This window comes from Neovison vison, chromosome 11 (assembly GCF_020171115.1).
Source record: "Neovison vison isolate M4711 chromosome 11, ASM_NN_V1, whole genome shotgun sequence".
Lineage (NCBI taxonomy): Eukaryota > Metazoa > Chordata > Mammalia > Carnivora > Mustelidae > Neogale > Neogale vison.
The window spans coordinates 56765003-56781320 of NC_058101.1; the positions used below are offsets into that span (position 1 = coordinate 56765003).

At 40.9% G+C, this 16318-nt stretch overlaps 1 protein-coding gene across 1 annotated transcript; it reads left to right on the plus strand.

Moving 5' to 3' along the window:
- Nucleotides 1-9003: 9003 nt before the first annotated feature.
- LOC122889750 (fibroblast growth factor-binding protein 1-like) lies at nt 9004-15849 on the plus strand. Its single transcript, XM_044225130.1, has 2 exons — nt 9004-9063; nt 14753-15849. Exon 2 carries the CDS (start codon nt 14773-14775, stop codon nt 15745-15747), a length of 975 nt encoding a protein of 324 aa, XP_044081065.1. The 5' UTR covers nt 9004-9063; nt 14753-14772; the 3' UTR covers nt 15748-15849.
- The last annotated feature ends 469 nt before the right edge of the window (nt 15850-16318 follow it).

The following is a 16318-nucleotide window of genomic DNA, read 5'->3' on the forward strand; positions in this document are numbered from 1 at the left end:
AAAGCAGATGGTTCTCAAAAAACACAAAATCCAATTCAATCCAAAGACTATATGCTAAGTTTTTTCTAAGGTTCAAGCTTGAGATCAAGACTGGGGATGTCAGTTCCCAGGATGATGACAGTGGCAAGAACATAAGTAGACCAAATATAATGACAAGTCAACTGTTATAACAGAAAAATCTGTAAAAATTTAGGGGAGCCCAGAAAAAGAACCATAGATTTTTATTTATTTTTTTGTGTGTGTGGGCACAGGAAATCAGAATGACTATTTGCCAAGTAGACAATGATAGTATGGAATTTTAAGACAAAAGGAGCCTTTTGGCAGAGTTTGAGTCTCTTAAAATTGCCTGAAATTTGGGCAGAAGAATGAACACTCAGATATAACTGCAGCCCAAGGACAAGACTATAGGGGGTGATGGATACTGGACCGAATCTGGCTGGGATTCAAAAGAGTAAGTTTCTATATGTTGCCTTCAGAAATTAAGACTTTATTCTGTGGAAAAATGAAAACCACTGGTGATTAATATTTGGAAGTGACAGGTGTCACCACTCCAGCCCTCAGCCCTCATCAGATAGTGAGCCACAGACTAAACCAGCTCACCTTGAACACAAAGGCCACATCCTATTCACTTTGATTCCCTAAACTGATATTAACAACTGGCATAGAGCAGTAATGAGTCAGGACTGAATAAATGACATTCCTTTTCCTCCAGCGGTTGAGTGTCCTTTAACCAGTTGTAGGCTCATAAGAAATTCTCTCTGCCTCTGGCTAGGTTAGATGTCCCCACCCAGATTACCCCAGGTACCCTCCTACACAGCAATTACCCCTCAATTGTCATGATTGAGATCCTTGTCTTTCCCTATACTGTCTGCATCTCCTTGAGGACAAGGATCATGTCACCTTGACTACATTCTGGGCAATGACAGAGAGAGCTTGGGTCCTTAGGTGTTTCATGAATACTCTCTAGACATATGGGGGAAAAACAAGTGAATGACAGGATGAATGGATGATTGAGTAGCAGAATGAATGCCATCTGGTTAGAGGGCAATCCTGTTCTTCCTAGAGCCAACCATTATCTTTTTCCCCTGCTCATCCCTGACTTTCCCCTCAACAGCCCAGCAAGGGTACTTTGCTGTCTGGGTGTGAGTGTCATCCACTTGTCCTGGGTGTGCTTTTCATTGTAACATCTTCACCTCCTACTGTGACAGAAGTGCAATGCATATATGCCCACATGCCTGGTGGCTCACAGGGGTAACACTAAGAAAGATCAACTTGCTTTCTCCCTTTGCCAGCTTTCCAGGGTGGCAACTGGCTCTCTTTGTGACATACTGAAAATTCAAAAGGGCTACTAGCTTTTTTTCTGAGTGCTTCAGAAATGTTATTCAAATAAAAGCAGATGTATTTAAAGCATATTCAACCTGTTTTATAATGTTTTCCTTAAAAACAAAGATATGGAAAATGAAAACCTAGAGATGATCAATGAACTTGCTTTCTGGAGAGTTTGTTATAAAATGCTAAAAAACAAAAAAGCTTCTGCACAGCAAAGGAAACAGTCAACAAAACTAAGAGGCAACCCACGGAATGGGAGAAGATATTTGCAAAGGACATTTTAGGTAAGGGCTGGTATCCAAGATGTATAAAGAACTTATCAAACCCAACCACCAAAAACAAGTAACCCAGTCAAGAAATGGGCAGAAAACATGAACAGACACTCCACTAAAGAAGACATACAAATGGCTGACTGGCACACGAAAAAATGTTTAACCTCACTAGGCATCAGGGAACTACAAATCAAGACCACAATAAGGTCCCACCTTACACCATTTAGAATGCCAAAAAGCAACAAGACAGGAAACAACAAATGTTGATGAGGATGTGGAGAAAGGGGAACCCTCTTACACTATTAGTGGGAATGCAAGCTGGTACAGCCACTCTGGGAAACAGTATGGAGATTCGTCAAGATGTTAAAATAGAGCTACCCTATGACCCAGGAATTACACTACTATGTATTTATCCCAAAGATACAGATGTTGAAAAGAAGGGCCATATGCACCCCACTGTTCATAGCAGCAATGCCCACAATGCCAAACCGGGGAAGGAGACGAGATGTCTTTCAACTAATGAATGGATAAAGGAGATGTGGCCCATATATACAATATTACTCAGTCATCAGAAAGGATGAATACCCACCATTTTCACTGACATGGATGGAACTGAAGGGGATTATGCTAAGTGAAATAAGTCAACCTGAGAAAAACAATTATTATATGGTTTCATTCATATGTAGAATATAAGGAATAATGTGCAGGACCATAGGGAAGGGAGGAAAAACTTAAGGGGAAGAAATTAGAGAGGGAGATAAACCATGAGAGACTCTGGACTCCAGGAACCAAACTGAAGGTTACAGAAGGGAGGGAGTGGAGGTATGGGGTAACCAGGTGATGGGTATTAAGGAGAGCATGTGTTGTGATGAGCACTGCGTGTTATATGCAACTAATAAAACATTGAACACTACATCAAAAATTAATGATGTACTATATGTTGGCTATCTGAACATAATAAAAAATAAATAAATAAAAAGTCATGGAACATTAAAAAAAATAAAATGTTAAAAAATGTATAATAACATAAAGGATATTGAAACAGCCCTATTACTTGAAGAAAAAAAAACATTAGTTAGATTCATTTGAAATTGCTGATATTCTTCAACTTTTGATCTACTATTAACAGTAATTTCATATGGTTTAAACTGCAGCAAAAATGGTGCATTTCTTTTTAGATAGATTTAGAATAAAAACCAAACATAGCACATAACTTCTTATAAAATGGGTTCAAAATTGTGGTGTGTGAATCTGAATGTCTTATTAAAGTAAATAAACTTTACAGGCTTTCAATTTTCATTCATACCAAATACTCTACTATCAACTTTTCACTGTCTCTTATTTTTCTAAAGGAAAACTTCAGCACGAAGTATTAATTGATTTGCTGAACAGGAATTCTGAAATCTTATGACTAATGAGGATTTTAAATTTGGAATGCAAATATGATTCAGTGGAGCTAAGATGAACACTTTTTTCCAGACTGGTTAGATTTTAGTTAACGTTTTCCAGACTATTTATTTTCTGACAGTAAGTTTTTAATGCACATGACCTGATCCTATAAATTAATATCACTGACACAATGACTCAGCATTTTCTGAATCTATTCTGAATCTTCACTTTTGAAGGAGGGACTGGTTTATTACCAAGTTTGACCTGGTAGTACTGCAGTTAAAGCTCACCTCGCAACCAAATTGCACCCACTGAGGAATCTCTGACACCTGCACCACAAGTACCAGCTTCCTAAGTCGAGGAATGATATTGCAGTAACAAACACATGAGAGTAAAATCAGTCTTTGAACTTGAAATCACCTGCATTCAACCACCAGCCTTAACCTGTAGGTGGTCACCAATTACGTTCAGACTTCACAGAACCCCCAAGGAAACCTGACATCCATCATTTAAATCTTTGATGAAGAGAAGAATGACATTACCCCAATCTGATCATGAGAAAAACACCAAACTCCAAAAAGGGACACAGTCTCAAAATACCTGCCCACTCCTCCTAAAAACTCTCAAGGTCATCAGAAACAAGGAACAACCACATCATTATGGTCGAAGAAGCCTAAGGAGTCAAGACTCTTAAATGCCTTGTGGAACATTGGCAGGCATCCGGGGCGGAAAAGACCATTAGAGATTGAAAACTTATGGGTGCAATAAAACCAAGAATGTTTATAGCAGCTTTATTCTTATTTATTTATTTATTTATTTACCCAAAACATGGGAGCAACCGAGATGTCCTTAATAGGTAAATAGATAAATGAATTGTAGCATGTCCAGACATTAGTATATTACTCTGTGCCAAAAAGAAATGAGCTTTCAAGGCATGAAAAGACGCAGAAGAACCTTAAAGTAATAAAGCTAGTGAAAGAAGCCAATCTGAAAACACTAAATTCTGTATGGTTCCAACAATATAATATTCCAGAAAAGGCAAACCTATGGAGTCAGGAAAAGACCAGTGATAAGCAGGGGTTATGGAGAAAGGGATGAACAGGTGGCATACAGCAAATTTTCAGGGCAGTGAAACTGTTCGATATGAGACCATATTGGTGGATACACGTCATTACATATATCAAAATCCACAGTGTGTAGAATAGCAGGAGTGAACTACACCTGAAACTATGGACTATGGGTCACCACGATATGTCAATGTAGGTTCATACATTGCAGCAAATATACACTTCAGTGCTGGATGGTGGCAGTGGGGGATTTCTGTATATGTGTGAAGATGGAACCTCTACGTACTTTCCACCCATTTTGCTATGAACCTAAAAGTGGCCTAAAAAATAGCTTATTTAAAACTTCAGAAAGGACACTGGGTGAATTCTAAAGAGTTTGAATAACTATGGACTTCAATAATGATGTGTCGATATTGGTCCAATACTTTTTCTGTGTGTAGTATAGTAATGTAACAGATTAATGATAGGCCAACCTGGGTGAAATGGGGGGCAGGGGTTCTATTTTTTTCTACTTTTTTCTATAAATCTAAAACTTCTATTTTTTTTTACTTTAACAGAATAAGGGGGAAAGAGGGGGAATTTTTAAATGTACAAGTATGTTACTTCATTTCTAAAATACTAGAAGTGTCTTTCATACATGAGATTTATAATCGTGTGTCAGTCACTGGGCAAGGCACTTTCTGTACGCATCACATTTGAGCATAAAAAACCCTAGGAAGTAGGCATAATTCTCCCTCACATGCAGCTGAAATACCTACTTTCCAGGTTGAAGTAACTTGTCTAATTCTTACATCTGGTGTAGGTTGGTTTCTACATTTCTAAAGTGGAAGTAGTAATAGGGCTGTTGTACAAATAAAGTAAGATAACTTTTCAGAATGATGCTTGAAATATAGAAGCACGGTGAGAGTACTTGTGAATTATTATCACATCATCACCACCACCACCAAAATCATCACCACCACCACCACTATTACCATCATCATCATATAGGCACCTTGAGGGAAAAACACTTAATCTGTTAATTCTCTCTCCTCAAATGTAAAATGCAGACGATGTTTCGCCACTTTGATGAAATGATGAGAAAAATTTGTTTGGGGACTATCTCTAACCTTCAACTGCCCCGCAGAGACAGTCTTGATGACGTTGAGGCAGTGTTCAGATTTCTGGTTCTTAACACTCTCTTGGCTGGCTTCTTCTCTATACCCTGGCTTCTACTTCCCATCTCCATTGGGGGGTTAGTTGGTGAAAGACACATGACCTTGGGCTACACATGCTACTTACTTTTCCTTTTCTCAAGGGCTGTTTAATTTGAATTAAAATGTTGAAGGAAAGGGAAGTCTTCAATGTAAGTCCCATTTCTGATACAGGTTTATTTTCTTGTGTGAGGCTTGTAGATTCTCTAAAGTGTGAGCTTGCTCATATTTCTGTGGAAAAACACTGGAAATATTTAAAAGCCCATTGATGGCAGGATGGCAGGTAGGTTTTATCCTTCATGCCAACACAGGTAGAGGCTTTCTGGAGGAATGGGTTGCAATGACTTCTGAGGCTGCTTCCAGGCTCAGCACAAGTGCTCTGCACACCCTACTGGTAATGTCTGCCAAGGACACTGGAAGGATAGTGATGGCTCCTGGGTTGCATATTGGTCATCCTCAGCCTGTGGAATAAAGCCCTCAGCTTTGCATTCAAGACCTCTCTCTGACTTTGAGATCTTCCACCTTCTCCGGTCACAAACCTTCTTCTTAGGCAACTAGTTTACTTATTGATCCTCAAACAGATTAGAAAGAGTTCTGTTCCATGGATCTGATATGGCTTCCTTAATGAGCTAAGTCCTACCTAGCCTAAAGGGAGACTTTCTCAATAGGCTAGTCAACAGCTGTGAAATTCCAATATAACTTATTATCTGCATTTGTTGCCATTAAATGAGAACCTGTTGAAATGTAGGTGGGTTGTTTTTGTCTGCCTTTCCTCCTTCTTTGGATAACAGAAGCCCTCTTTCTTGTTGAGAACTACCCATTTCTACTCCCTGTGCTTCTGCTGGGCTGTCCACCTCACATCTCTGCTCCCTGCAGCAGGCTCAGGGAATGTACCAAAGATGGGCTGTCAGAGTTCTCCTGGGCACTCATATGGTGCTAGGGATGAAAGGTCATGTTCTTTTCTATGACAAATGGAAGGACCCTGCCTGAGAAGACAGAGAGAGAAAGAATGTAAGAGAGACAGTAAGAGATTCAGAGGGAAATAGAGACAGAGAAGAGACTTAAATCTTTGAATCTATGTGTATGTGAACTAACTTGACTCCTTCCACTGCCCAGTAAGTGCTTTTGTCTTTTAAGCTAGTTGAAGTTGAAATTTTCAACAATTCTGGTAAAAACACATATGCTATGCCAAGAACTGCTATGGATAATGGGGACATGGATGTACATGGAATAACAGGGCTGGGTCTTCCCCTCACAATGTAGATTGAGACAGACTCATGTCTCAGAACCTAAGGCAACATCCAGAATATCTGCTTGGAGGTTAACCAGCAACAGACCCACCACCAGTTCAGGCTCTGCCCTCCAGAGCTCGGCGCATTTGCTGAGGAACTTGGCTCACCTAAGCCTCGTGTTCATATTTGTACCATGAGAATCCAGGGTGGCCTCACATTTCTCTTGGCCCTCTTGTGGAAAAAAAGGGAAATGAATCTTTACAGAGTCGATCTGCTGAAGGCCAGTTTCCCATGGTCCTGGAAGCATGAAGAGACAGTGGGAACCTGCTGTGGCCAGACTTGCTGGGGTTCCAAACCTCTCTAGTTTTCCCAGGGCATTGTATTATAAGTACATCATTTTCTCAGTATATCGAGATGTGAAATAATAATACAGCCTCAGCACAATGCTGACACATACATATACTACCTGGGAGTGGTGATCTATTTTCTCCATGAACATCCATGAAAGGGTGGGGAACATGGACAATAATGAGAGGACCAATGACACCAACAAGGAGAAGATGACATAAGAGCTGAATCTTAAAGGATGAGCAGATGTGTGCCTGGCACACTAGGACTGGAAGAGCATTCCAAATAAGGGGAACAGCAGGATCAAAAGCAGGAAGGGAGTGAGCAAGTACACCAAGTATTCAGGAAATGTTGGGCCCATGGTTTGGTGTGGCCTGATTGGTTAGATGGTGTGTGTGTGTGTGTGTGTGTGTGTGTGTGTGTAAAGACAGGCTGAACCAATAGGGCAAGTTACAGAGCCTAGTCTCATAATGTGCCAATTGCTTGGAGTACAAAGACCAAAGCAGAATTTGGGATGGGATCACAGGAAGGCTGTATAAAGGTTCATGAGAAGCCAGTGGTAGAAGTTCCATATTCCCTTCCAAAGTTCAGAAACAATTCCAGAAAAGATTCTGGAGTCCATGTGTTTCCTTTCAAATTCGCTTTGTGTTCTGACTTACAGTCTTCCTCCAGAAAGAATCTGGTTGCCTTCTGAGATCAAGGTAAATTTTGTATTTTTCAGGTTGTCACCTTTAACTGTATCTTTCTTTGGAACAATGTCGCTTTATTTTGCCCTTGTCCAAATAACCCTGCAAATCCACATGCTTATGGAGGTCAGGGTTTTAAACAGTGGTGGCAGGATAATGGAGATGGTCTCTAAGTGAACAATTTTACAAAAGGCTTAGAGTTTGGAGAAATAGCCACCTCCAGTGGAATTCATGAAGGGACTCTGAAAAAAATGAGTGAACCAGTCAATATCCATATCTCTGTGATCTTGGAATTCTCAAACAAGTGAATCTTGAATGAAATACAACCATAACAAGATGGGATTGGGAGGGAGACAAACCATAAGTGACTCTTAATCTCACAAAACAAACTGAGGGTTGCTGGGGGGAGGGAAGTTGGGAGAAGGGGAGTAGGGTTATGGACATTGGGGAGGGTATGTGCTTTGGTGAGTGCTGTGAAGTGTGTAACCTGGCAATTCACAGACCTGTACCCCTGGGGATAAAAATATATGTTTATAAAAAATAAAAAATTTAAACAAGTGAAAAAAAAAGAAATACAACCATAGTTATGATTTTTAGTCTGTATATCATTGGAACATATTACTATGTTAGAAAATATGAGTCAAATTACAACCCAATTGCATATCAACACATCTGGATTTCAGGCATCTTAGAAATTCAGAAAATCTCACAATGCTGAGCCCCACACCCCAAAGTATACAGAGCTGATGGGACTGAGAGTTGACATTTAGTTTTTTTTTTTTTTAAGATTTTATTTATTTATTTGACAGAGAGAGATCACAAGTAGGCAGAGAGGCAGGCAGAGAGAGAGGAAGGGAAGCAGGCCCCCTGCCAAGCAGAGAGCCCGATGCGGGGCTGGATCCCAGGACCCTGAGATCATGACCTGAGCTGAAGGCAGCAGCTTAACCCACCTAGCCACCCAGGCGCCCGAGAGCTGACATTTAGAGAAGCAGACATTCTAGTTCACCAGAGTCCACACAATTCTTGCTGGTGCTATGTCAAAGCAAAAGGTAAGATGTCATTTATCATCAATTCAGTGAGAGCTTTAAATAAAATGGGCAGCACAGGGCTTGGCAGCTAAGATAGTTTTGTTATTGTTTATAACTCTCGCACAGATATTACTGCTGGGGTTCTCATCCCATCAAGGAGGGTCTTTGCAAGGCTGAGCTGTCCTCCTACCCTGGCTTCTGGGGGAAAGGGGAGAGCTTGAAGGAAGCAGATCTAATGCCCTGAATATCCCCCACCCCTACCCCAACCCCCTCACACCCCTCCCCACCACACACAGAGGATTACACCAACCACTTTCCCTGCAGGAACTCACTCCCTGCTGTGAGATGTGGCTGGGAGGACCATCATAAAGATAGATAGATATGTATACTGTAAAGTCCATCTCCCTGAGCTTCTATAAAAAGGGCCTTCCCTGCCCAGCACAGCAGGTGAGACAGCTGTAAACCTACAAACTCATTCTCACATCTGGGATTACACTGAATCTGCATACTCTGAATAAGGTAAGCACCTAGTTCTTTTAAGAGTTTCATTACCTGGGGCACCTGGGCGGCTCAGTGGGTTAAAGCCTCTGCCTTCAGGCAGGTCATGATCCCGGGGTCCTGGGATCCAGACCTGCATCGGGCTCTCTGCTGAGCAGGGAGCCTGCTTCCTCCTCTCTCTGCCTGCTTCTTGCCTACTTGTGATCTCTGTCTGTCAAATAAATAAAATCTTTAAAAAAAAAAAAAAAAAAGAGTTTCATTACCTGTCCCCCTCCTAGCTCTTCAAGATCTCAGGATCAGGGGCGCCTGGTGGCTCAGTGGATTAAGCCTCTGCCTTCAACTCAGGTAATGGTCTCAGAGTCCTTGGATAGAGCCCCACATCCGTCTCTCTGCTCAGCAGGGAGCCTGCTCCCCCGACCCACCCCGCCTGCCTCTCTGCCTACTTGTGATCTCTCTCTCACTCTCTCTCTGTCAAATAAGTAAATTAAGCCTTAAAAAAAAAAAATCCCTCAGAACCTTAGGTCTGGGGGCCTTCAGGGACACTAGGGACTGAGTCCCAATGCCCTGATGAATTAGGGGTTATTCATCTAGTATACGTAGTTCTCCATTCTCCTTCATTCAGGAGCCATTATGCCTGAGACTGTCACCCTTTCTCAAACCTAAGGAGGCCCAAAAGCCCCTATGCAAACAAAATTCTGAATTTATTTTTATAGTGGAGTACGGTGGAATGATGTATTTTTAAGTGGATTCATAATAATACAAATCATTTTCTCATCAACTAAACCAAAGCAAATTGTAAGTAATTCATAGTTTTCTTATTTGTTACCAATATTATCTGAAAAATACAGTAAGTTTAAGGCAACCATCAGTCAATAAGGAATGGTATTCAGGACCGGAAAGACAGGGTCTAGCTGCCTGTCCCATCTTTGTCACTTGCCCATTTGCATAATTTGTTTACCAGTATGAGCCTTAACTGTCATTTCTGTTATACCAGGGGATGATTTTTTTATTATCTATCAGGCATAGCTCTTGAGTATATTAAACAAGGTGAGAATCAAATGTTCGCAGAGGACATAGCACATAGTAAGCGTCAAAATAAAAATGCTATTTCTCTTCACCTTTCAAGTGTGTGTGTGTGTGTGTGTGTGTGTGTGTCTTTCTGTTTTGTTTTGTTTATTTTGTTATTTACTGGCTACCTGATAAAATCCATGTAATTTAGTGTACTATTTAAGGTCATCATTTTTATCTTTTTTTAGATTTAAAAAAATTTTTAATGTTATATTTCACTTATTCACCTATCCACCTCCCATATGTCAACCACCAGTTTATTTAAGAGTCTGTTTTTTGTTTGTCTCTTTCCCCTTTGTTTGTTCATTTGTTTTGTTTTTTAAATTTCACATAAAAGTGAAGTTATGGTATTTCTCTTTAGGTCAGATTTATTTCAGCTAGCATTATACCCTCTAAATCAATCCAAGTTGTTGTAAATGGCAAGATCACATCCTTTTCTATGACTATGTAATATTTCATTGCATATGTGTGTGTGTGCATATATATATTGTATACATATAATATACATATTGTATTTTCTTTATTCATTTATCATTGGATGGACTCTTGGGTTGCTTCCATATCTTAGCTATTGCACATAATGCTGCAACAAACATATTCAGGGGGCCTGGGTGGCTCAGTGGGTTAAGCCTCTGCCTTTGGCTCAGGTCATGATCTCCCAGAGTCCTGAGATTGAGGCCTGCATCAGGCTCTCTGCTCAGCAGGGAGCCTGCTTCCCCTCTCTGTCTCTGCCTGCCTCTGCCTATTTGTGACCTCTCTTTCTATCAAATAAATAAATACAATCTTTAAGAAAAAAATTATTGTTTTCACTGGGGGGTAAATACCCAGTAGTGCAATTACTGAATCATATGGTAATATTAATATTACTTATGTTAATATTATCAATATAAGTATTATTAACATTAATCTATCTTTTAGTTTTTTAGAAACTTCTGCACTGTTTTTGATAGTGTCTGCCCCAATTTGCATTCCCACCAACAGTGCATGAGGGTTTCTTGTTCTCTACTTTCTTGCCAGTACTTCTTATATCTTTTTCTTTTATTATTCTAGCCTTCTGACAGGTGTAAAGAGATATCACATCATGGTTTTGATTTGCATTTCCCTGATGATGGGTGATGTTGAGCATCTTTTCATTGTCTGTTAACCATTTGTATTCTTCTTTGGAAAAATGATTATTTGGGTCCTCTGCCCATTTTTTAAACTGGACTATCTGGGTGTGGAGAGTTGTTGAGTTGTATAAGTCCTTCAGTTCATCCTTTCCAGTCAATCATTTATTTTTAAAAGCATTGGTTGAGGGCTTTCTACATGTCCAGCACTTTGTCACAATAGGGCTCCAGAAATCAATTAATCATCATCCTTCCCCTCTATTTCCTAGTCTAAATGCTCTGGTAGAAATTCATCCTTATCCACTCTGACTCACTTCCCCAGTCAAATTAAATGATCTCTGCCGCTTCATGCCTTTTCTTAGGTTCTTGCTGCACCCCACGTGCCCAGTCTTACAAACTTGCCTGTCTCAGAGCGTCCAAGCTCAATGCATTTTGAGCCCTGTATCAATTGTGACCTTTAATGTCACTTGCCACGTCTGCTATCATGACATGGTCTCATGACCCCATGTAAAAATATAAGTTATAAGAGAGTTTCAGTCATTGCATCCAACACCTCAATATCCAGTTGATATAACTGAGACCCAGAGGGGGAGAATGATTTGCCCAAGACCACGTCACAGACAGAGTTGGGACAGACTTCCAATTAATGCTATTCAAATTTCCCAAAGAATTATCTCTAAGAGTTTAAGATACGAGATTTCTAATTCAACCTAATTAATTCAATATCTGATTAGTGCATGACATACAGTAGATGCTTCTTAAATGAATGAATAAATGAAGTGAGTGAGCAAATGCAGGTGTAAAGGAGTAGTAAATGAGGGATGAGAATTTATTTAGCTCAGAGTGTGGTGAAGGAATGAAGGAAGGGTAGGACGTTTTTGACATTCAGGACTCATATAAAGCAGAAATGTGAATAGACGGACTGCTGGTCTAGTAATCCAGGAGCTAGAAGGATTTATTTTTATTTTTTTAATTTTTTAATAAATATATAATGTGATATTAACCCCAGGGGTACAGGTCTGTGAATCTCCAGGTTTACACACTTCACAGCACTCACTATAGCACATACCCTCCCCAATGTCCACAACCCCACCACCCTCTCCCGACCCCCTCTCCCCCCAGCAACCCTCAGTTTGTTTTGTGAGATAAAGAGTCTCTTATGGGGGTGTCCAGGTGGCTCAGTTGGTTAAGCAGCTGCCTTCAGCTCAGGTCATGATTCCAGGGTCCTGGGATCGAGCCCCACATCAGGCTCCCTGCTCAGCAGAGAGCCTGCTTCTCTCTCTCCCCCTCCTCCTGACGCTCTGCTTACTTGTGCTCTCTCTCTAACTCTCTGTCAAATAAATAAAATATTAAAAAAAAGAGTCTCTTATGGTTTGACTCCCTCCCAATCCCATCTTGTTTCATTTATTCTTTTCCTTCCCCCCCAACTCCCCCACGTTGCATCTCCACTTACTCATATGATATGGTATGATATGATAGGGAGATCATATGATAGTTGTCTTTTTCCGATTGACTTATTTCGCTAAGCATAATACCCTCTAGTTCCATCCACATCATCACAAATGGCAAGATTTCATGTCTTTTGATGGCTGTATATTCCATTGTGTATGTATATATATATACATATATACTATATATGTATATATATAGTATTCAATTGAATATATATACCACATCTTCTTTATCCATTCATCTGCTGATGGACATCTAGGTTCTTTCCATAGTTTGGCTATTGTGGACATTGCTGCTATAAACATTCGGGCGCATATGCCCCTTCGGACCACTACTCTTGTATCTTTAGGGCAAAGACCCAGTAGTGCAATTTCTGGGTCATAGGGTAGCTCTATTTTCAACATTTTGAGGAACCTCCATGCTTTTACAGAGTGGATGCACCAGCTTGCATTCCCACCAACAGTGTAGGAGGGTTCCCCTTTCTCTGCATCCTCGCCAGCATCTGTCATTTCCTGGCTTGTTAATTTTAGTCATTCTGACTGGTGTGAGGTGGTATCTCATTGTGGTTTTGATTTGTATTTCCCTGATTCCAAGTGATTTGGAGCATTTTTTCATGTGTCTGTTGGCCATCTAGATGTCTTCTTTGCAGAAATGTCTGTTCATGTCCTCTGCCCATTTCTTGATTGGATTATTTATTCTTTGGCTGTTGAGTTTGATAAGCTCTTTATAGATTTTGGATACTAGCCCTTTATCTGATATGTCGTTTACAAATATCTTCTCCCATTCTGTCAGTTGTCTTTTGGTTTTGTTAACTGTTTCCTTTGCTGTGCAAAGGCTTTTGATCTTGATGAAATCCCAATAGTTCATTTTTGCCTTGCTTCCCCTGCCTTTCGCGATGTTCCTAGGAAGAAGTTGCTGCAGCTGAGTTCAAAAAGGTTGCTGCCTGTGTTCTTCTCAAGGATTTTGACGGATTCCTTTCTCACATTGAGATCCTTCATCCATTTTGAGTCTATTTTCATGTGGGGTATAAGGAAATAGTCCAATTTCATTTTTCTGCATGTGGCTGTCTAATTTTCCCAGCACCATTTGTAGAAGAGGCTGTCTTTTTTCCATTGGACATTCTTTCCTGCTTTGTCGAAGATTAGTTGACCATAGAGTTGAGGTCTATTTCTGGGCTCTCTATTCTGTTCCAATGATCTATGTGTCTGTTTTTGTGCCAGTACCATGCTGTCTTGATGATGACAGCTTTGTAATAGAGCTTGAAGTCTGGAATTGTGATGCCACCAACTTTGGCTATCTTTTTCAATATTCTTTTGGCTATTCAAGGTCTTTTCTGGTTCCATATAAATTTTAGGATTATTTGTTCCATTTCTTGGAAAAAATGGATGGGATTTTGATAAGTATTGCATTAAATGTGTAGATTGCTTTAGGTAGCATAAACATTTTCACAATATTTGTTCTTCCAATCCAGGAGCATGGAACATTTTTCCATTTCTTTTGTCTTCCTCAATTTCTTTCATGAGTGCTTTATAATTTTCTGAGTATAGATTCTTTACCTCTTTGGTTAGGTTTATTCCTATGTATCTTATGGTTTTGGGTACAATTGTAAATGGAACTGACTCCTTAATTTCTCCTTCTGTCTTGTTTTTGGTGTAAAGAAATGCAACTGATTTCTCTGCATTGACTTTATATCTTGACACTTTACTGAATTCCTGCACAAGTTCTAGCAGTTTTGGAATGGAGTCTTTTGGGTTTTCCACATACAGTATCATATCATCTGCAAAGAGTGATAGTTTGACTTCTTCTCTGCCAATTTGGATGCCTTTAATTTTTGTTGTTGTTGTTGTTGTCTGATTGCTGAGGCTAGGACTTCTAGTACTATGTTGAATAGTAGTGGTGATAATGGACATCCCTGCTATGTTCCTGACCTTAGTGGAAAAGCTTTCAGTTTTCCCAGGAGCCAGAAGGATTCTTGATCTCACTTCTCATCAGACAGACATGTGTCAGGCTAGAGAGGAGGTTATCCTGTCTCCCGGCATCACTGAACTACAACAAGGCCCTGACTTACCTGCTTTTGTTAACAGGTCCCCACCAAGCTGAAGCCATGAGGATCCATAACCTCACCCAGCTTTCCTTCCTCCTTCTGGCTGCTCAGGTGTTCTTGGTGGAGGGCCAAAAGGAATTAGTGAAATGGCAGAGCAGCATTGCAACCAAGGATCAATGGATCCCTCTGGGCAAGCCCCAAACTGTGCAGAGAAGGCAGCAAGAAAAACACGTGGTCAGTGGCATAATTGTTACCCGAGACCGGGCCACATGCTATTTGAATGTGACTGATCATAAGGAGGGCACCACCCTAAAGGTGGAGTGCACCCGATTTGACCACAAGTTTTCCTGTGTCTTTGCTGGCAATCCAAAGTCCTGCATATCATGTTTTAGAAGTGATATAATCTACTGGAGGCAAATTGCCCAGAACTTGCATTGGAAAAACAACATCTGTGAGGACTCCAAGATGGTCCTGAGGACCAGAGTGTGTGGATGGAGGTTTCCAGAATCCAATCTGAAGCTGGTGTACTCCTCTCTGATCCGTGATCCCAACCATGCTAATATGGAATTCAACCCCTGGTGTCCTAGCTTTGTCAAAGGAGACTCCGATCAAAGTTCCAAGGATGTCAAACACTACTATCCTAAGCAACAGAGCCAAACCATACCTCCTGTCCCTACCAAGGAGATCCAACTCCCAGAGACCACTCCCACAATGCCCATTGTGAATGAAGAGACTACCACTGAGCATCTGGTTGTGGAAAAAAACACCACTACACAGCACACCACGATTAAAGAGATGACCCCAGAACAGACCACTCCCATGGAGCAGTTGGTTATGGAAGAAATTACCACTACACAGCAGACCATGATTAGAGAGACCACCCTGGAACAGACCACACCCACAGAGCAGTTGGTTATGGAAGAGACCACCACAACACAGCAGACCACAGCCACAGAGACCACCCCAGAACAAACCACACCCACACAATCCTTCTACACCAAAGAAGTTACCACCAACATTCCAGTGGAGATATAAACCACAATGACCACCAAACCTAATCGTAAGGATGACTCTAGCATCAAAATTAAGCAGAAGACAACTCAGGACACCCACCAGAATATAGACCAGAAGACATTCCAGCAGGCGGACCTAGATACATTCCAACAGATGGGCCTGGATACATTCCAGCAGAGGGGCCTGGATACATTCCAGCAGAGGGGCCTGGATACATTCCAACAGACAGACTTGGATACATTCGAGCTGCCAGACCCGGGTACATTTCAGCAGAGGGACCTGGATATATACAAGCAACGGGACCTGGGTACATTCCAGCAGACGGATCTAGATACATTCCAGCAGGCAGAGCTGGATACATTCCAGCAGGCAGACCTGAATACATTCCAGCAGTCATACTAGGGTACAGTTAGAAAACAGTACAACAGGATAGCCCAGCAGATGTATCTGGTTACTGCCGAGCAGATGGCCCTGAATTACTATGAGGAGTAATTCCTCACCTTTGGCAAAATCTTAGTTATTGCATTACGGACAAATCTTAGTAATTGCATTATGGACAAATAATTGTCATGAGTCAAAAGCAGACGGAGTC

Excerpts from the sequence above, each read along its gene's own strand:
- LOC122889750 (XM_044225130.1), top strand. The coding sequence starts at position 14,773 with ATGAGGATCCATAACCTCACCCAGCTTTCCTTCCTCCTTCTGGCTGCT.